Genomic DNA, 22,547 nt, shown 5'->3' with positions numbered 1-22,547 from the left:
GGATTAAAGGTTTGTGCTGCCACACCTGTGTCAGTGGATGAGAAGGAAGCTCTATGGAGCTGCTGAAACACACCCAGTCCCAAGATCACAGCAGTGTTGCAGAATTTGGGAGCAAGGTTTTGGTCTCAATTGTGTGCCATTTTCCTTTTAAAAATGAGTTTCTAGCCGGGCGTTGGTGGCGCACGCCTTTAATCCCAGCACTCTGGAGGCAGAGCCAGGCGGATCTCTGTGAGTTCGAGGCCAGCCTGGGCTACCAAGTGAGCTCCAGGAAAGGTGCTAAGCTACACAGAGAAACCCTGTCTCGAAAAACCAAAAGAAAAAAAAAAAGAGTTTCTGGCTTGCTACTGGATTTTGGTAGAAACCAGGTTTATTTAGCCATAGGATGTTAGGTGAGTATGAGATCTGAGCTTGCCATGGTGAGCTGAGTACTGTCTGGGGGTGATGCAGGGCAGAAAGCTAACCACAGCAGCAGCAACAAAAGGAGATCTTATAATAGAAAAGGTTTGGACAGGTCTAGAAGGCAGAAGTGCGCTCCGTGACTGGATGGCTCATGCTCTAAAACAGACTCCCGTTGCCTTGTCTGCTTCTGTCCCTCAATCCATGGCCATGGTCAGCTGGGGGATATTTCACAGGAGCAGTTGACTAAGGAAGAAAAAATTCAGGTCCAGCTTACAGGTGTGACTGTGCAACATACTCAAGCCACTCTTCTGTGGGTGGCTGGGGCAGCACACCTCTATCCCAGGAATGGTCCTGATGTGTGATGGTGAGGAAAACACCCCTGGTAGATACTGCTGAGAGAAGTGTCTCTTGTTGTCCACTATGCTGGAGGTAAGAACGACATGGGTCCCCAAACAGCTGCTAATGGATTGGCTGAGACAGGACTGAAAACGGGTGACAGGAAAGCCAGAGGACAAGGTCTCTGTGTGTTCCTCTCTCACTTAGCACAGATCATGAAGTTATGTCTCTCACATGGATTCCCAAGGAAAGAGTATCTACTGTGGAGGAGCTTTTTATAAGAGAATGAGGAGACAAATGCAGAAAACACCATCTGGTTTCTAGTTTCAAAGAGTTCCCTGTCTGCCCAGGAGAGGTGAGAGGACCATGAGAAGCCAGAGGAGGCATGCACTAGTGACATAAATTTTATCAGCTTTTCCCTACTACTATAGCCAGACAGCCCAGTCATTACCATCCCAGCAGATGTAATCTGTGTTATCAGACACCTGTGCTGTCTAGGAGGAGGGATTGGGTTTTGCACAGCAAGAGCATCCTAAGAATTCCTTCTCTTTCCACCTCATTTCTTCTCTTTCTACCTTAGACATTTGTGATTCTATTGGGGAGAAAGATACGTGGATATCTGTGCAAACTAGATCCAAAACAGTCTGGAGAAGCAGCTGGCTCAGAGCTGTTTGCTAACAGGAGAGATCTTAGGAGCAAGAGCAATGAGAAGATGTTCATTAGATGGAAAGAACGGGCTTTGGTTGGAGCCAGAAGGCTGGCTAGATTTAGGGAGGATAGCAATGGGGTATGGGCCAATGACAAAGAGTAGTAGGCTTCAGAATCAGAGCAAAGCAAATATGTGTATAGCTCATGTATCTGGGGAGCTTGACACATGCCCTGTAGAGGCCAGTGCTCAACAAGACACTAGCTTCTGATGGGGTAGGCACAACCTCATCATCCCAAGACCGTGGGACCTTCTCTCTGCTCTTACTATGGATCAAGCATGCTCCTGTATTCTGCTTCCAGGTATCAACACATCTCCATGTTTTCCTGCATTGTTATTTAGAGTAAAAAACTAAGGCTCAAAAGACATGGAACCCCCTTAGTTGCCCATGAACACAGCTCCTCTGTCAACTCTTCCATCTTGTCTGAGACAGCTAAAATGGATATTTTAAGGGGGTTTAATGCCTTAAGACAGGGCTAGCACACATACCAATGACTTAAAGTTACCATGACAGTATTTTGACAAGATTTCTCCACCTCTTGGCCAGGGGTTTTATCAAGAAAATTGGCTAAGCCTTGGGCTATCACTTCCCTCAGGGAAGCTTGCTTTCCTTCCTGAAAGGAGGTGACCTGGCATTGTACGCTGTGAAGTTCCATCCAGTTCTGGGGATGCAGAAGTTTACCTTCCACATCCTTCAGATCTCAGGCCATGCAAAAATGTCCCCTGGGGGAAGCAGTGATTTCAGACTACTCTGATCATCTTCTAGAGTTGTGAACATGTGTTCATCAACATGGGATGAGAAATCAGAGTGAATTAGCACTTCAATGGATGGATAAATAAGACCAGAGAGGCAGATCTAGAATCAAACAAATACAAGGTAAAAGCAAGACATTTTTTTGTCTGCATATAAGCTCACTTAAAAAAATCAGTGTCATTTAATTAACCAGTGTCCCTTTAGAAATAGGCTCCCTACCAGTAGAGTGAACAGACATCAAGAGGGTGACCTTCCCCTACAAGTTCCATAAAAATGATTTCTTTCCCTGAAGTACATGTCAAACTGTCACCTGGATTTATATTGATTAAGCTATGATGTAGATGGGTGGTGGCTACTTTGGATAGCATTACTCCACATATCTAAGTGGGGATTAAAGTCTCTTTTCTTACAGTCCCACCTCTGCCTTTCAGGGACAATACATCTCTAGCCACCAGCATTTTAAGCTTCTTTCTTTGGTACAGATAGGTGAAAAGAAACGAAAGAAGACACACAAAGCCTGGGTGACTGCCACAAGACTAAATTGGATATGTCATTGATGATAAAATAAAGATGAAATATTCCTTATTATTTGTGAGTTTTCTAATATTTAATCACAGCTATAAAAGCTGTCATCAAAATGACCTATCATCATATGAACATAAAAAGATTAAGAGGGCCCATGACGTCTTCATTACTTAATTAAAATGTCTCAGTTTAATCATGTGTTACTGTGATAGATTCACTAAATACCATATGGTCTCTAGATTACAAATGACAACCTCCAAATAATAGTGATATATAAAAGAATAGTGTTCTTGTTCATTTACTCTTCCCTCACTCATTCAGTCACTCATTCATTTATCCCTTTGTCCAATGCTCACGTATGCATCATGAAGGCTCCAAAGAGTCAAGATAGTGAGTGGAACTCAATCAACATCATCGCCTACATTCATAACCTACTGCAGTGCTCAGCCATGGCCCGCCCAATGGGAGCAAGTCACGTCTTCCTAAGGATATGGTGGCACTGTAGATACTACCTGACAGATTTGGATGGATTGTCCTGTGTGGCTGACAATGACTCTGTGTTGGGCTGAGCCTGAGGTGTGAGAATGAGGAAGGTTTGATATCTGTCTCCTATGATCACTGCCTTGTAGTCATAGCTCATGGATTTCATGGTAAGTTAAACACATTACGTCATTAATGAAAAAAGTCCAGCTTGGCTCTTGATGCAGGTGAAGGCTATGACACTGGCTCCTGTAGGAATAGGGGCCAGAAGCAGAATCTGGAAACAGAAAAAAGAAAGAAGGAAAGAAAGAAAGAAGGAAAGAAAAGAAAGAGAGAGAGAAAGAAAGAAAGAAGGGAGGGAGGGAGGGAGGGAAGAGGTGAAGGAAGGAGGGGGAGGGAAGAAAGAAGGAAGGAGGGAGGGAAGGAAGGAGGGAGGGAGAGAGGGAGGGAGGGAGGGGAACAAATATGCAATAGCAGTGGTGTGCCATGGTAATCAGTTTATCCAGATGGTTTTGACCATGATTTGCTTTCTTGTGGAAATCTGCAGTCATATTGTGCATAGGCTGTTCCAGCAGCTATCAATTGGATGGTAGTGACCCACAGAATCTAGGTATGGGGGATGCTGTGCCATGTAGGCTTATGTAAGCACACGCTGGGTTGTTCTTGCACCAAAATCACCTAACGATGCATTCTCAGAGCGCATCCCTGGTATTAACTAGAACATGTCTGAACTTCAGCTGATCTGAGAGTTGTCTGCATGATCTGGATGAATCACTACAGCATCCAGTTATCCAATGCTAGTGACTGAAGTCACCATTTCCCAACCTTCTATCCACATCTCCTCACAACCCCAGGAATCTGTCTCTTCTCTTTACTGACTGATATATGGAGACCAAAGACTCCAGTTCAAGGTTACTCGGGTCTCTAGCAGCTACCTCAAAGTAGCATTTTGAGAAGACCAGGGGGTGAATGAAGGGAACCGAAGAAACTGGAGGTCTAGTGAGGAACAATCGGACTTATTCTCTTCTCACCACTTCCCTGGTCATTGTCACTGGAGCGTGGCAGGCTACACAAGGCATGCACTTTAACTGTTGCACCCATCTGTTGTCATAATAGAAGCCTTACTTCCAGGTCCAGTTTGTAGATTCTGGGGTTTGTGCAGAGGGCTCTGATAGCTCTCTCTTCATATCTGCAGTTCTCACAGTGGTTCAGGACTGTAGAGTATCTGAGTGGGATGCTCCTGCAACTCAGGGGTTTATAAGGAGTCCAGGATGTTTGCTTTTGAGTGTTCTGTGGAGACTGGGCTTCTGCTGAGATGCCCCTAGTCTATCATCCCTCTAGTTCAGTTATCCTCTAGTCAGTCACCCTTCTAGTTCACCATTTCTGCTTTCCTTCATTTTGTCTGCCGGGGTCTTAGACACAATTTTGCTTGGACAAAGTGGTTTTTAGACACACACACACACACACACACCACCACCACCACCACCACCACCACCACATATGTTGATCATCGAAGTATTAGACCATCTTTTATTAAATAAAAGATTAGATACTGGAAGTGTATGCTCCTTGGATTCTTGCAAGGAAGTGTCCATCAGTAGACTTGGAAGAGGGTATGGACATCCATATTGTAGAAAGCCCTTCTTGGGATCTCACACAGACATGGCAAGTCCTCGGGGGTATATGGGTTTCTCTAGGAGAACTCTGTGCTGTGGAGAAAATGTGATCAGTGTTGGCCACTGAAACAGCTGCTCCATGCAACTCCTGGACATTTACATCACGGCCAGTCTGCCTAAGAAGCTGAACATAAAATATTATGGAATTTTATCAATTGCAAATTTAATTATGTGTATTTACTGGCTCCCATCCTGGATGGTGCAAGACAGTGTTTGCCCATGAAAGAGCCTGTACTGCAGCATTTGTGATGGACAGAAACATCTCCTCCTAGTAACAGACCTCTCTGTATAAGCTAGGCCATTCCCAGGTAGGAGATACTACTGAACATTCTTTTTCACATTTATCATGTATCTGAGAATATGTAGAGATACAATACAGGGTCCCTGTTTCCCCCTGCCCTGTGTGTGTGTGAGTGTGTGTGTGTGTGTGTGTGTGTGTGTGTGTGTGTGTGTGTCTGTAAAATGTGCATATTTGTGTGGGTATGCACACATGTGTGTGTGTGTGTGGGTGCATATATGTGGTATGGGTATGGATACCCACAGCTGATGTCAGGTGTCTTTCCTGATGGCTCTCTCCACACTTATTCACTCACTCATTCATTCATTCATTCATTCATTCATTCATTCATTCATTCATTCATTCATTTATCCATCCATCTATTCATTTGAGATAGGGTCTCTACTGAATATGGAGGTCACTGATTTGGCTAGGCTGGCTGGCCTGGGAGCCCCCAGGATACACTCTGTGCCCCTCTTCCCCAGGGCTGCTGTGCAGGGCTTTCTATGTGAGCATAGGGGATCTGAACTCAGGTCTTCATGCCTTCACAGCAGGCACTTCACTGGGTTGTCTCCCCAGCTTCCATGGGTCTGTTTTCAAGAGACTCAGGAACTGTTCAGAATGGTCTAGTTAAGGAAAGGGACCACATCTAGCCCCGTGAGAGACAGGATAGAAATTCTGATAATAGCAAATGAGTTTTCTTTCACTCTGTATCCTTCAGTTTCTAGTATTTGTGATAGCTTTCAATCAAAGCATGGACATTTCATTCTAGACCACTTTAGACACCTGTAGAATTACACTTTCAATTCCTAACCAGCTCTGCAGAACTCTTAGGAGCACGGGCTCTAGATTTGGGGAGTAAAGGTCTAAATCCTCGACTGTGTGTTTTTGGGAAATGAATACAAACTGTGCTTTTAGTTTCTTCATCATCAAATGAAATTCTGTTGCCTACTGGCAGTCATGATCTGAATAGTAGCTGGGATCAAATATATGAAGTTTATGAGAGTCTCGGCGTAGTAATTGGCCCTGACAATTCATTTCCCTGGCACAGCGATCGAGAGCCCATACTCTGTAGCCAGGCTTCCTTTAGCATCCCAGAACTGTCACTCACAGCTCTAAGCATCCAGACAATAAGACCTCACTCAGCAGTACTCTTTGAAGAGGGTAAGACTTTATTCCAGGAGTGGGGGAGGATTTTTTGCAGGACATCCCAAGGTCCACAGCAATGAGATGTGGCGGTAGTGATGAGAAATCCCAGTCAACAGAGAAATAGTTATCACATAGCATGGACAAGCAAGATTCACAGTGAAGGAGAAAGACGGGTTTGGTTCCATAAAACAACCAAAGGGAAATGTGGGTAGAGGGTCTGGCTGAACTATCCTACCACATTCTTGCTGAATACAGGCCAGTGGGATCAGATATCACCTAGGGTTTGGAGGGCCGAGATCAAGATTATTTATCGATAGTGATTAGACAACAAGGATAAATTCTGGTTAAAGTAAGTTTGCATGGTTCTTGCTGGACTTGGGTGATACATAGACCAGTACAGCAGTCCAAAAGCCAGGCTAAGAGCCTATGTAACATTTGATCAAGAAGAAACCATGTCAGTGCCTCAGTTTTCTCCTCTGTACAAATGGTAAAGATCTTGTGTTGGAAGAGATCACAAGGCAAAGCTAATATCCATAATTTATTTACTGGGTGACCTTCTGTCAGGTGCTGTACCACTTGTCATTTGCTATTGGATCCCTCTTCTCAAGCTACCCACTAATCCAGCAGCCAAAATAACTATGGGAAAGCCAAAATTTGACCATGTAACCTCATGTTCATGGCTGGTCATGGTGCTGAGTATTAAACAGGATACTCATATATTATCTCCTCCAAGGCCCAGGGAAGACATCAGAAAATGAATGTAGGAGCTGGGCAACAGGGAGGAGAACCATGAAATCCTGTCTTATGGGCACGGCACGGCTGTGAACTCATGAACTCACAACAGCTGTAGTTTTCTGCATGGGGCTTACACAAGAACAAGGCACTAAACATTGTCCCAGATGGGGGAGGGTCTCCTGGGGATCCAGCCTGTCCAGGGGAGCTACTGGCAGTTGAAGGGTGCTGGTGGAGAGGAAGGCATTGACTTCAGTGATGTAGACGCTAGAGAGTTACCTGTGCTCCCGTGTAGATTCACATCTATGACTGTGAGAGTGGCCCTGGGTAAACCCAGAGGGTCACAAGGCAAGAGAGAAAGAAAGAAGGAAGGAAGGAAGGAAGGAAGGAAGGAAGGGAGGGAGGGAGGGAGGGAGGGAGGGAGGGAGGGAGGGAGGGAGAGAGAAAGAGAAGAGAGAAAGAAAGAAAGAAAGAAAGAAAGAAAGAAAGAAAGAAAGAAAGAAAGAAAGAAAGGAGGAAGGAAGGAAAGAGAGAGAAAGAAAGAAAGAAAAAGAAAGAAGGAAGGAAAGAGAGAGAAAGAAAGAAAAAGAAAGAAAGAAAGAAAGAAAGAAAGAAAGAAAGAAAGAAAGAAAGAAAGAAAGAAAGAAAGAAAGAAAGAAAGAAAGGAGGGAGGGAGGAAGGGAGGAAAGAAAGAAAGAAAGAAAGAAAGAAAGAAAGAAAGAAAGAAAGAAAGAAAGAAAGAAAGAAAGAAAGAAAGAAAGAAAGAAAGAAGAAAAAGACAGACAGGGACTTGGTAGAATGAGGGAAGAGGACAAGAGAGGGAGAGAGGGTAAGAGGATCAGTGTAACAAAATGTATTATATACACGTGGGGAAATGTCAAAGAATAAATCAATAAAAATCTTTCCACTTGCCCCCCCTCCATTCAGCACTGTCTACATCAGTGGTTCTCAACCTGTGGGGTTGAGTGACCCTTTCACAGGGGTCCCAATATGAGCTATCCTGCATATCATATATCTACATTACGATTTATAACAGTAGCAAAATCACAGTTACGAAGCAGCGATGAAAACAGTTTTATAGCTGGGGGTCCCCACAGCCTGAGGGACTGTATTGAAGGGTCGCAGCATCAGGACCGTTGAGAACCCCTGCTTTACATTCTTATCTAGCCTCGATTCTCACTGAGGCCCCACCATTTATTTTCTCCCTCATTCCCAAAGAAAACCGGGACTGAGAGAGCTATCCATAGACTGTCGCTGCAGCGGCCATGCCTCCCTGCCTTTATCCATGCTGATGCCTCTGTCAGTAATAACAGCCCTTTATCCTTCGATGCTGGGTATCTCCCTCTTGTCTTCATGGCTGAGCTAACACAAGGGAAAATTCTTTGGCTTTGCCCAAACCTGACCCTAACTAGGCCAAGTTTTCCATCCTCCCTATCACATGACTTTGTATCCATCTCTATCATAACATTTAGCACATAGAATCATATTGTATAGCCCCCACCCCCAGAATATTGGAAGTCTCTGACTTTCATAAGCATATTGCTAATGATTTTCTAGTGAGCAAGATGACTCAGTTACTTGACCACACATGCAGAAGTGACAGAGTTTGGGAGCAACCAGAAAGGATACTTTTCTGAGTGCTTCCTTCCTTTGTCCTGGGCCGAGGACCTTTGCTTGCAAGCACAAAAATTCAGAGACGCTAGCTTGACACCCTCTGAGGGAGTGTACAGACTTCTACAGAGGGCGGAGGCATATAGCTACCCTGAGACAAGGAGGGAAGTTAATAGCACATAGTTTAAGCCAACACGCCACACATGGCTGCTTCTCAAGTCCCTTAACTCCATCCAAGGGTAGAATGGGGTATTTATTAAAAACACCAGCAAAGTCTGTCAAAGTGAGACCTTTCATATTCGTAATTCTTACCATCTGTAACATCTTATATTACACAAGATCCCCAATTACCAGTAGCCGTGTTAATCCATCATCTGTCTTAGATATTCCTGGATGCTCTTTATATACTTGACTCAGCTCCCTTTTCTGTTTTATGAGGATATGCTCTCTGCTTGCCACAATTAATTTTACGCTGGCTTTATCAAGTTATGGGACTATTCAAAATCTTTTGGGAATGTTTTTTTTTTTAGAACCCAGAAGAGTATGTGATGACAATTTATACTGAAACAAACAAAAACAGTGAGGAGTCTGTTAATTAAAGAGAGGAAATCAAATCTCATCATAGATTGCAGATATAATTCTCTTATGGGGTGGCCATCTGTACCAAGATTAGAAGCTGATGTAGGAGGTGAGTGTTATTTGTACTAATAGCAAAGGAGATGCTACATTTCTGAAGCCACTAATGCTGCTCATGTCCAAATTTATCTATCCTATGTGGTCTTAATTAATTAATTCTTAATATCTAGCTTTGAATACCAAAGAGTCATTTACTCTTTAAGTTCAAGCCAAATATAAAGAAATTATTGGTCGAGAACCATTGGGATGATAGGAGGAGAGGACTGACTCCCACAAGTTGTCCTCTGACCTCGAGAATGCACACATACACACAATAAATAAACAGAATAAAAAGAAATTATCAGTCAAATAAATATAGTTATTTGCTACTTGTTAAAGAAGAAATTATAGCTGTATGCACACTGCTGGCATCAATTTCAAATGGGATGACAACTTTGGAAAATAGTCTGATGGTTTGTTAGAAAATCAAAATACCTCATCCAGCCCCATTACTCACAGGGAAGCGAGGCACATTGCCATACAGAAATCTGCTGGTGCCTGAGTGAGCAGTTGAACTAAACACGCCCAGACAAAAAGGAATCTACAGTGTCGAATTCTGTTTATAAAAGTTGTGGTTACCGCAAAGGAGCTTACAGCGACAGCACACATCCAGGCTGCTGGGGATGGTGGGGTGAGTGTGGAAGGCGGAAGGACTACAGAGGAGCTGAGGACGTTCAGGGGTAGTGCATATGACTACTATGTATAGTGTGCCTAACACCATGCATAACACTGTTACGTATAGTGTTTCCCATGACTACTATGTATAGTGTGCCTAACATCACACATAACACTGTTACGTATAGTGTTTCACAGTATGTGCATATTTGTATGCATCAAGATGAACATGGACACTTTAAACAAGTTTAGCCTATTGTGCATCCACTAAACCTCAAAAAATCTGTTTGAGAGGTGAATTAAAATGGTTAAATTAATACCATGAACCTCCCTCCAGTTTTATGTATTGTGTGTGTATGTGTGTGCACTTATCTTCATACCTTTATATCTGTATGTACACATACACTGTCTTGCAAAGGTGCTTACTTTGTATTTTACATGAAAAACCAACATATAAATTATTTATAGCATGACCTTATTTTCACAAGATAAAAAACTTCCTATTCTATGGAGCCACCAAAAATAATGTTTAAAAACATGCCAAAATATTGACAGTAAACCATTTAAAGATGTGTACTATGGGAAATAGTTATTTTTATTTTTTAAAAACTTATTCTCCATACATCACTTCAATCAAAACCTAAAGCTACATGTGCTAGGCTGGGGAGCCTCAAGAAAGTCTGTAGAAATGGCTCCCCCCATCCCCCGGTTCTGTGGCTAGTTCTCCCTTGATTTCATTCATTCAACTAATACCTACTCATGTTTACTGACTTAGAAACTGTTGCCCCTTTTCCGGGTAGAGAGGGTTGGGTTTATAGCTCAGGCTAGCAGCTAAGGATGACCTTGGAATTCTTCTGTGTAAGTGTGCATGTGTACGCGTGTGTTCATGTTGGTAAAGCTATGTGGACAGAACAGCACGCATGTGTATCATCTGTATGCAGGCTCATTTGAAAGCCAAAGATCAACCTTGGGTATTGTCCCTCAGAAGCCATTACTATATTTTCTTAAGACATCGTCTCTCACTAGGACCTGAGCCCATTATCTAGATTAGGCTGGCCAGCCAATGAGCCCTAGGAATCCACCTGTCTTTGTCTCCCAGTGTTGGGATAACAAGTATGTGCCACTACATCTGGCTTTTTATATGGGCATTGTGGATCAAACTCAAGTCCTCATGCTTATATATAGCATGCATTCCACCTACTGAGCTAGATCCCCAGCTCTATTTGATCCAGAAATTTTGAAGATGTTTGAGTTTTGTGAGCCAAAGATGAGAACATTTCTCTAAATAAGTGTTCATACCATAGTGAAAGCATATAGCCTTATATAGCAAAAAAAAAAATGTGTTTACATTTCTCTTCCTTACTGTGGACAATCTCCACCTTCCTAGGCAATCAAAATGCTATTCCACTTGCCAACTGTGTCTCCAGGTCATATGAACATGATTAACTGAACTGGGATGCTGTGACATATCAGGGCTGTAGAGGTTAGCAGTTCTGGCAACCCGAGACCCTCAGTGTGGTCTGGAGAACCATTTAAAGAGTGCTTTCCCATTCCTATACTTAGAATTTGGTCATACTGAAGAATTCAGTTGTACACATCTGTGACTGGAATCGTATTGTCTAAATGTGTCATTAAATAATAACCTATATTTGAGGCTTTAGCTTGAATGTCTTGAATACATGTTTCTATTAGAATGTTCTGTTGACATCTTATGGATCCTGGAAATTTTACCTAGGGAACTAGAGATAAGAAGATCCAATACTAGGAGTTCTAATGGGCCAGAAGTCCTGAGTGACCTGAAGCATGGCTGTTATGGTCACTCTTCTGAGAACACAATGAGACTCTGGTGCCAGATTGACATAGACCATATGAGGCCCAAGGCTCATGGCTTGGGGAGCGGAGCAAGAAGTTCACCATACCCTGACAACTATTTCAAACTGTACATAAAGGTCTTGGACCAAAGTGCTTGTTAGTGAATTCACAATGAGGGGGAGCATGGCTGGTAGAGCTGCAATGTGCATGAGTACAGGAAGTTACTTTGTTGTTAGTGGCATGACCTGGGTTTCAGTTGTAGGTGAGATGAGGAAATGCATTCAAATATGACCCAGAACATATTGGGTGATGCACATCTAGAGAGTTATATCTAGCAAGCTAAAACGATGTGCAGGCATTTATTTTGAGGAATCCATTTTACTTGTTGAAGAAGAAATAAACATAAAATTAAAGATGAATATATGCATGTAAAACAACATATCTTTTAAATATGCCTATGTATACATAGATAGATGATAGACAGAGCTTCATTTTGCTAGGACCAAGAACATTGTGCATGGTTTGAAATATTTACACACACACACACACACACACACACACACACACACACACACACACACACATATCCTGGCTACTTTTATATCAACTTGACATAAGTTAGAGTCATCTGAAAGGAGGAAACTTCAACTGAGAAAATGCTCCCATAAGTTCCAGCTGTAGAGAATTTTATTAATTTATGATTGATAGGGGAGAGCCCAGCTCACTGTGGGTGGTTCTATCCTTGGACTGGTGGTCCTAGGTTCTATAAGAAAGCAGACTGAGCAAGGCATCGGGAGCAGCACCTCTCCATGCCCTCTGCTTCAGCTCCTGCCTCCAGGTTCCAGCTTGAGTTAATGTCCTGACTTCCCCTAACCGATGAACTATGATATGAAAGTGTAAGCCAAATAAACTTCCTAAGTTGCTTTGGTCATGGTGTTTCATCACAGCAACAGTAACCCTAACTAGACAATATATATTGTGGCAATCAAAGTGAAGTTTGAGTTTTAGTCTCCATATTCAGCAGAAAGGGAAAGATGGAGGGAGGGGGAGAGGGAAGAAGAGAGAGGGAGGGAGGGAAAAGCAGAGAAGAAAGGGAGAGAGGGAGAGAGAGAGAGAGAACCTAACTTTGCTTAGGTAGCTCATGTAAATATTCAAAGAAGACATCTAAGCAATGCTCTCAAGATGACCTGGCCCCTACATAGTAGATGAGGGAAATAGATCATCAGGCAGGAAGAAGCAACATGATTGTCTGCACATAAAATAGGCAAAATCAATGGTACCCTAGAACTCTGGCAATGGCTGTGTAGCATAGGAGAGTGGAATAGCGTCTTTGAAATACAGTGAATGAAGTGGAGGAATGGAGGAATTTAAATGGCTTGTCTATTGGAAAGTCTTGTGTCTCAGACTCCCAGGTTTGCCTCTGTACTGTTTCTACAGAATGATAATGGCCATGAGACATGAATGATAGATGTTCTGTGAAATACAAAAGAATTTTATAGACAAAAGCATCTGAGAACTGCTACCAATTATTTAGTCACTCCATTTGTGGAAATTCATAATCTATGGGGGAAAATCAGGTAGCAAAATTAATAGGTAAATAAAGTAATGTCTTTAATTTGCATGACCAACATTTGGAAATTATCATTCATTCCCTGGGGAATGCCAATGAATATCTCTAACAACATAGTTCAGGAAACTTGCTAAAGACAATATGATCACATAACGGCCCAAACCAAAGTGACTGCTGTGTGCAGAAGACTAGAGGAGGGGCACTGTGGCCTGGTGACCCGGGGAAGAGGTAGAAAGATTGGAGTCAATAAGACAGACTGAGGACAAGTTGGTATGTTTTGAGACTCTTTAGAAAGCATATGTGCTATTCTTTGTACTCTCATAATAATAAAAGGTATAGGACTTAAGAAGGAGGATAATAAATAAATATTTGTGGTGCACAGAATTTGGGCAATCAAGACTGGAGGCTCATGGATTTGAGGCCAGCCTGAGATTCACAGAAATTCTAGAGTGCACAAAGAGACTTTGTCCCAAATGAGAAAGAAAGAAAGCAAAAGGGAACAGGATAAAGGAGGAGAAAAGGCCATTTTTCTAAGTTTACCCGCCCCCCCCCGTCTCTCTTTCCTGTCTCTCTCTCATATTTTAAAACACCACAAATATGAGAAGCCAGCATGGTTCCTGGGCGTGTCCTAACTGCTTTCCATCCTCTTTATGTAATGCTCAGAAGTCCCAAGAAGAAAAATGCCTTGGCAGTTACCCAGTGAATTTAGCTTTCAAAGTTACAGATCCTTAATGTTTAGCGTTCCAGAGACAAACTTGAAACAGCCAACAAGGCTTGGTGATTCAGATTTGGCGGCCCTGCATTTTTGGAACAGTTGCCTGGTCTGCTATCCAAGGTGCTGAACTAAGTTTTGTAGCTATGGAACATCCTAGTTTTCATTTTTGTTGCTGTGATAAAAACATACTCAAATAAAAAGCAGCTTAGGAGGGAAGAGGTCTGTTTTAGTTAACAGTTCCAGGCCACAGTTCTTTTGTATAGGAATTCAAGAGGGTAGGGACTGGTAGCAATTAGTTGTACCACATTCACAGTCAAGAACAGGGAAAAATGCATATGTGCATGTTTATTTGTTCGTGCTCAGTTCCAATTCTCCACTCTCATACAGTTCAGGATCTCCTGTCTAGGGAATGGTGCCACTCACAGTGGGCTGTGTCTTCCTGTGTCTTCTTTATTAGTCAAGATAATCCCTCATGGATACAGCCACAGGCCAACTCAATGTAGATACTCCATCCTTGAGACTCTTCCCAGATGACTCTTGATTGTGTCAAGTGGACCCATCTGTCTTGTGTTGAGTTTATTTGTTGCCCTTTGGTCTTCTGGCTGTTACCAACTCGGCACCCTCACCAAAGAGGAGACTTGTCTGACATGGGGCAAGACACCATCTGCTCAGTGCTCTGACTGCCTGCAGTGCCCAGTCTAGCTGCTCTGATTTTAGCTCAAGAGCCGTCTGTTTCCCCGTTTGGGTTCTTGGCAGATTAGCCATAAGATGCAAGCTCTCTGTGTTCAGAGAAGCTAAAATATCCTGACAGTAAGTGACTATTTCTTCCAGAAATAAAAATGACTACCTAAGGGAGCAGATAATTTCTGTCCATGAACACTTAAGCTGGATAAACTAAATCTCACAGCTTCATTTCAGCACACCTGGGTTTCAGGACCCAAGTGTCACCTTGGCAGGAAGCTTCTATTGGCCAACTGGCTGACTGAGAGGCCCATTCTTTGTTCCCAGGAATTCAAAACACAGTGAATAAAGAAAACATACACTTACAAGTACTGTGCAGGAGTAGAAAGTAAGTTAAATGCAGTAACAATTCAGAAGAGAATTTTTAGCATTCTGTGGGAGTGGGAGGAAGCAGTCATGGAATGTTCCATGGAGAAAATGGAAGAAAGATTTAGCCTTGATCATCAGGCTGATTTCAAACATACAGAAAGAAAGACAGTGTGCCTGATGTCATCATTATGGGAGTGCATTTGAGAGATGGGAAATACCTAGTTCTGCTGAGAGTCCCTCGCCTTGGTGAGGTTCATTTTTTGCATCTACGTTTACATATAACACCACCAACCATGTACCTTTCCCCAAGGTGGTCTGAGTACTGCTGTGGGATGGTCTGTATGTCAAATTACTCTGATTGGTCAATAAATAAAACACTGATTGGCCAGTGGCTAGGCAGGAAGTATAGGCAGGACTAACAGAGAGGAGAAAAGAAAGAACAGGAAGGCAGAAAGAGTCACTGCCATCCGCCACCATGACAAGCAGCATGTGAAGATGCCGGTAAGCCACGAGCCAGGTGGAAAGGTATAGATTTATGGAAATGGATTAATTTAAGCTATAAGAACAGTTAGCAAGAAGCCTGCCACAGCCATACAGTTTGTAAGCAATATAATCACTGTGTTTACTTGGTTGGATCTGAGTGGCTGTGGGACTGGTGGGTGACAAAGATTTGTCCTGACTGTGGGCCAGGCAGGAAAACTCTAGCTACAGAGTACTTTTCCCAAACAAAGGAAGACATGTCTTTTTCAAATACACTGTTATTTAAGGAGAGTACTTCAATCGCCTTCCCCAAGTACTTTGATGTTCAGTCTAAAGAGAACTTCAAGGTAGAAGGGGGCTTACTGAGCCTCTTTATTCCTCAAACCAGACCACTGACACCATTAACAGCTGCAGGGCAGTCAATGAAATATGTCCCTCACCTTGAAACAAAACCAGCTGTGGGGCAAACAAGGAGACCAAAAAGTGACCAGAGAAGGGAGGTAGAGAGGAAGAAGCTTCCAGAAAGCACGGGGTTTGATAAGAAAACTGGAAGTGTGCACAGAGGAAATACTTCGAGGGGTTTCTAAGAACTATCCACTTAAGACACTCACTATTAAATTCTGGGATTTATCTAGAATCCTACACAACATAATTTCAAAGGGCAGTCTGTGCTGGCATTTTACAGAACTCACGTCCAGGAATTGGTGCATTTCCAGATCTTTGGGAACAATATGGAGGTAAGGGAAGAGTCATGACAGGAAAAAAAGTCTCACCAGACTGGATGTGATAAGGGAACAGCTCTCTACTCTGGAGACCAACTTCGCAGTGCCCAAGCCTTCTATTTACTGTGTACGAGTCACCACATGGGTCAGAAGAGTGGGGCTCTTTCCTAGTTTTCACCTGGACTTGGGCATGGGATCAATGTATCTAATGAATACAGTTCAAATAAGTTCACCAACATTATTTAGCAGTATTGATCTTAACCGACACACATATAACACATATACTTTACCACCCCCTGGCTCTCAGAACTTAAAGTATAGACAGACAAGACACATACATGTATACACACTTATATACTCTCAAACCTCCTTTCCTGTTTCTCTTTTGCCAGCCTTTGCCTATTTATAATTTAACCACTTATCAATTGACAGAATAGTCCTCATCCCCATTTTTTTCATGCCCCAAATCAACCTAAGTGTCATGCCTGTCTTTTCACAGGCTGGAGTGGGAAGGTCCCTCTCAGAGACTCAAATTCACTGAGCACACATACAAGAAGGTCTCTGGCTTCAGAAGTGCAGATTAAAAGTGACGCTCTGGGGAAGTGTCAGTGCTGAAGAGTTAAAAGAATCATTTTATTGCTTCTGTTGTCTGAAAGAAAAAATGAATTTACACAGAGGAGGTTCCCCACCACCACCAATTTTACCTAATTCATGAAATGCTACTGCATTCAAAAGAGTGAAAAAACATTTATTAGTGTTTCTTAGCATCCTCGGGCAAGCAGCTCTCCTACATCTCAAGATGCCAATCTCGCTTCTCCTCCTCTTCTTTTTTTTTAATATAATGAAGGTCCTTGTTGAAATGAGTATTAGATCAGTGATTCCAAAAGCAGGCCTCTGGGGAATTACATGACATGTTTGAAGAAGCTGTGGTGGGGAGGGAGGAAGAGCAGCTGGCATTCCATGCTTTCCTCACCACGGGCTCGGGCTAGGCAGGCATCTATACTGTACCACCCATTTGACCCTGTGCATCATATAAAGGCATGGCTTTAAATTATGTATGTACCAAACTTTAATTTTCATTTCACACTCAAAAGTTCTGTACAAAAAGAGGCAATGCAGGCAAAAAAAAAAAAAATTACAATGGCTTCGGCAAACAACGTATAACAGCGTCAAAGCCCCTGCTAATGTGCAACCATCTTTACAAGTATACTGTGACAACAGAGTTCTGAAGGTCGGGGCTGGTGAAGATAAAATCCCATGTTAGTTATTAATGTCTAGAACATTCGAGAGATGCCTATTATATAGGGTTGAATGGGGAGTCTGAACTCTACTGTACAACGGGATCCCTAGATTAGGTAGGTTTCATCTTGCTCTTGAAGAAGCATGAAATAATGCTGACTTAATTGTGATGATGTCTCAAAAACTTAGGCTTGTCATTCATGTTTGGCATAACTGTGATAACTAAGAATGTCTGCGTATGTTGATGAGGAATACATTAACTAAATATTAAAATACACCCAAGACCTTCTTCGTGGTCTTTAGCTAGTATTCTGGCTCTAATATTCTGGCTCTATTTATCACAAATAAAAATATCCATTTCCACCAAGCTTTTGCTATGGATGCCTAGATGAATGGGAGAGGAGTTACCATGCCAAAAGTAGAAACATGTCTGGGAAACGTCATTTTTACCTTCTTTCGTGCCTCAAATTAAATATCTGAGTCTTATAAAACACTGTATTTTAAACTATGAGACATCAATTATGAAGTATTATTAACACTGACCCTGTCCCTAGTACTTTCCCCCAAACCACCCATGAGTGCTGGATACATGTGCATATAGCACAAAAAATAATAAAAAATAAAAAAGGAAGAAAAACCAATTTTTTTCAAGATGCCTACTGGACAGTCTGTTAAGAGAATTGGTCTCCCACAACAGTTCTGGAGTGGACTCAAGGCCCATTCCCTGTTAGTGATCACAGACACACACTCAGCCTGTCCTCTTGGTGACCCGAGGCAACTACTCAGACCCTGGGCTTCTCAAAATTCAAGTCCAGTGGAGTCTTATCTTGGAGATAAAGGACTGGTTAAACTGAAGCAGACTGACAGCACCCGTACACACATTTGGTCCCATTGACTAGAAAGTCTAACTAAAAGTTACAAATGTCCTGTGTGTGTGTGTGTGTGTGTGTGTGTGTGTGTGTGTGTGTGTGTGTGTGATCTGACAGGTAATCCCTAATGTTTTCTTATGTAGCCAACTGAGAGGCAGCTATGGTGTAGATGCTTGGCTTGGGTTCATGGCTCAGGTCTGTGGGTAAGAGCCCAAGAGAAACTGGGCAGTCCTTTCTTCTTTGAAATCTCAACCTCCTCTCCTGAGGAAAGGGCAAATAGGCACCTGCTCATTAGTAGTGTGCATCTCCGCTCTTGGAGGCTGGAGAGTTGCCCAGCTGAGCCCTGCCTAGAGCTGTCAAATAGAACATCCCTAAAGCTGAACACTGGAGAATGACTCATCACACATGATCACATTGTATGGCTTCCTCTGGATCTTGGAATTCCTAGTTTTGACAAGGTCACGGAAGCCAACTAGCATGATTCTGTTCTAGTGAGAAGACCCACATCAGTCAAGTAACTGTACTTACTCTGCTGGTAAAGTGCCAAGGGACAGGGAGTCTCCCTCTCCATTGACTACGTTGACATATAGACCAGGGGACCAGTTCTCTCACTTGTTTGCATTTCTTTGTTGAAACAAACCAGGTATCCCCTTTCTGGGAGGACTCAATGGCCACCCTAGCCTAGAAGTGTTAGTATTTCACAGCTCTTCTCTTGGAATGTTGCAAACCCAATAATACCATACTCTGATCATCCTAGACCTGACTTCCAGGGTTATCATTCATCAGCTGTCTGGACAATTCTCTCCTTCCAGCAGAGATATGCAAGTAACAACAGAGGTTAGCCTCAAGATTTCTCTACAAGCATCCACACATTTGGATAGATTCACAGGCCACATGGTGAAGAGGGAAGAGCTTAGACTCAGGTGGGAACATGGGACACCCAGGGATCTAGTTCTAGGAGTCATCTTGTGTGCCCACATCTTTCCATTAGAGGTCAGAATGTGTTTCCAAGATTCCATTCTAACTTAGCTCTGACTTACAGGCAGAAAGACTACAGGCCTGGTGATATTGATAACCATAAGGATACTCATTGGAATTTATGAATGAAGGAAGGTTTGGTGGAGTGGTTCCTAGACTCTTAGAACTGTTTTAGATTTTTAAAAGCTTCATTTATTTTCTTTCATGTGTATAAGTGTTTTTCCTGCATGTTTAGAAGCGTACTATGTGGATGTGTGGTGCCCACAGAGATCAGAAGAGGCCACTGGATGCCCCGGAACTGGAGTAATGGAGAGTTGTGAGCCACCATGTGGGTGCTGGGAATCGAATCCGGATCCTCTGCAACAGCAACAAGTGCTCTTAACCACTGAGCCATCTCTCCAGCCCCAACACTGTCTACTTTCTACGTGACGAAGGGGAGGCTTAAAGCGAATCTGCCAAAGTCCTCAGACCAGCGGAGGATGACACCAGGTAATCAGAAAACGTCCATTTCCTCTCTCTAAATTCCTCCGGTTTGCTGGTAAATAACAAAATGCCTTAGTTCTCAGTTCTGACCTGACAGTCCATTTTGATAGAGAAGGTGTGTGTGTAGGGGGGCTCCCTTATCAAGAAAGGTGGTGTACCCAGAACTCTGCAGACTCACCTGGGAGGGGAGTGGACTTATTTGCAACCAGAGTTCCATTTATCTGCCCCCGCAGGCTGAGGGTTGACACAGATATGACTGTCCTTATGCGAACTCTCTCTCAAATGCTCTTAAGATAGCCACTTTCCTCAATCCCCCTGCAAGAACCCCTCTATCTATCCCATGGCCTCCCCATTAGCGGATTAAAAGACAGGCAATTTTCCTCTAGCAAAACCTAAAAGGGAGTGAAAGGGACGCGAATTGGGACAGAAGGAGAATATTTTGGGTTAATAAAACACGTGCATACAGAAAAGGGGCATGCACGCGAGGTTTGGAGGCGGAAGGAAGGGGGTGGCGTGGCGTGCTGAACTCAGAACTTGTGCTCCACTCTTCACATGCATTTTTCTTATCTTGATTCTTCTCCCTCCCTCTCTATCTCTATCAGGACAACAGTTGTGTGTGTTTCTTGTATCTGAGCCGACACAGGAAATCAAGTACTTTGTGTTTCTATAAACTATCCTCCCAGAGAGAGAACACATCTAGAGTTAAAACAATACCACGAACTATTCAGAATTTCGGATTTGTTACAGGTGTCATTACAAGACTCCAGCAGCCAAGATCGAAGTTTCCAAATGTGGCCCTGGGAAGAAAGGATTTCCGTTTCAGACGTCAAAGGTAAGGCTCTCAAGACAATTTATGCTCTGCTGGGTTGAGTCAGTCAGGATACAAATTAAGGTCCATATATTTCAGTGACAAGAAGGAAATGGTTATGTAAATACACAAGTATTAACATCAATCTGTATTAAATTATGTAAACATATACATCTTCTGAGGTCAGCACACAGATCCTCTTCTGGGAGCAGGGCCCTATTGAAGCATTGCTCGAATCTGTTTGGAAGTCGATTCATCATTCAAGTGCTTTGTAGTGAACCTGAATGGGGAAAGAGAGTTGGGTGTCAGGGCTTATCCAATTGAAATTTGTACATAAAAACCATAGGCTCACTTCTTTAGTCAGAGAGTCATGTTTTGGTGTTCATTCCATATAGTCTATGAATGTATTTTTTTAAAAAAATAATTTATTTAACCTTTATTTTATGTCCATTGGTGTTAGATCCCCCTGGAAGTGGAGTTACAGACAGCTGTGAGCTGCCATGTGGGTGCTGGGAATTGAACTCAGGTCCATCTGGGAGAGCAGCCAGTGCTCTTAACGGCTGACTCATCTCTCCAGCCCTGAAAGTTTATTTTTGATTTGACTTTGCTTTGCTCTCTAGTCCACACTGACACTGCACTCATTCTGTAATCCAGGTTGTCCTCAAACGCTTGGCAATTCTCTTGTCTCGGCCTCCCTATTGCTGAGATTATAGACACACCCCACAATGCCAAGCTTCTCAGGCAGGCAGCTATGATACTTGCTTTTTCTTGTGTTGAGAGTATTAAACTCTTGTTGTTGTTGTTGTTTTAACCTCATCAAATGATTACAAAGAGGAGACATAACTGATCTCATTTTTCAAGGAGATAAATTTCACTGCACTTAGTTCAACGTCATGTCTACTGAGGCTAGCCCTACTGAGTTATGGCATTCAAGTTAAGGAATCCTAAAATTTAAACGTTGGTGACTGTCTACTGTAGGGACTGTGCTTATCCCCAGTGCCACCACCAGGGGGCAAAAATGCAGGTACACCACGGAAGCTGTAATCTGAAGCAGCATCTCCTGGCTCAGTCTTGAGTGTAAAGATTTGTAAAATAATTGACCTCTAACAAAACTTTGACCATATGCTAGGCACTCTGGGCCACAAAGGACTTCTTCACTGTGGTAAGTGACTTGGTTTCACAGGTGAGAAGGCTGAGGGTCAAGGAGCTGGAGTGACTCCCTCTGAATCACAGAGCAGGTGGCTTTGACTCGTGACCAATCCGTGACTTTTGACTGGAGCCTAAGTCTGGCTGCCATGAAAGCCTACACTCTCCCCACTTCGTCGCGTGTCTCCAGGAAACACGCTTCCACACTGGGATGGGAAATCATGGCTCTCTACACGATGTCCTGATCTCCAATGTGTTTCGGCAGCTAGAATACAGCTGGAAGGTTCCAGAAATTCAGAAGCTGAAGTCTTCTTAATGAATATAGAATGCCAGCCTGGTGTGCATCCTACCGTCTCCCTTGGGGGGGGGGGGAATCTAGGATTCAGGAAGCTCTTATGGTAAGGACTCATATAGTCTCTAAAGATGATGGGTTGGCCACTCAGAAAAACAGCAACTTGAGTGTATTGAGACTGCTGGTTTCTTTATCTACTGAAGGATAATAACAGATCAGTCTTGGGTTGATGGGTTGCAATGGTTGCACTTGATAATGGGACTGGTAGAGCTAGAGCATTGCATGTAGAAACGAGCGCTGCCTCATTTCTCTTCGACTCACCCCTGTTTTCTGCATGTAGTACACTGCATGGGACTGAAGGAAATGAAAGGCTAAGACAGCAAGGCCCTTAAGTCTTCCAGATTAAAATTCTGTATTGGGATGGTTTGTGCGGTTCAGCAAAATTCCT

General features: G+C 43.0%; 1 protein-coding gene across 2 annotated transcripts in view; it reads right to left on the bottom strand.

Moving 5' to 3' along the window:
- Positions 1-17,335: 17,335 nt before the first annotated feature.
- The window catches only part of Cyria (CYFIP related Rac1 interactor A), a 116,764-nt gene continuing 111,552 nt past the window's right edge, over positions 17,336-22,547 (bottom strand). For both annotated transcript variants that reach the window (XM_076559387.1, XM_006976586.3), the window contains one exon: positions 17,336-20,941. In XM_076559387.1, the coding sequence (XP_076415502.1) occupies positions 20,878-20,941 (64 nt within the window). In that variant the 3' untranslated portion in view covers positions 17,336-20,877. The remainder of the gene's footprint in view (positions 20,942-22,547) is intronic.

This window comes from Peromyscus maniculatus, chromosome 22 (assembly GCF_049852395.1).
Source record: "Peromyscus maniculatus bairdii isolate BWxNUB_F1_BW_parent chromosome 22, HU_Pman_BW_mat_3.1, whole genome shotgun sequence".
In the NCBI taxonomy this organism is placed as follows: Eukaryota; Metazoa; Chordata; class Mammalia; order Rodentia; family Cricetidae; genus Peromyscus; species Peromyscus maniculatus.
Note: the sequence above shows the minus strand (reverse complement) of the source record. Positions and strands in the feature narration are given on the sequence as shown.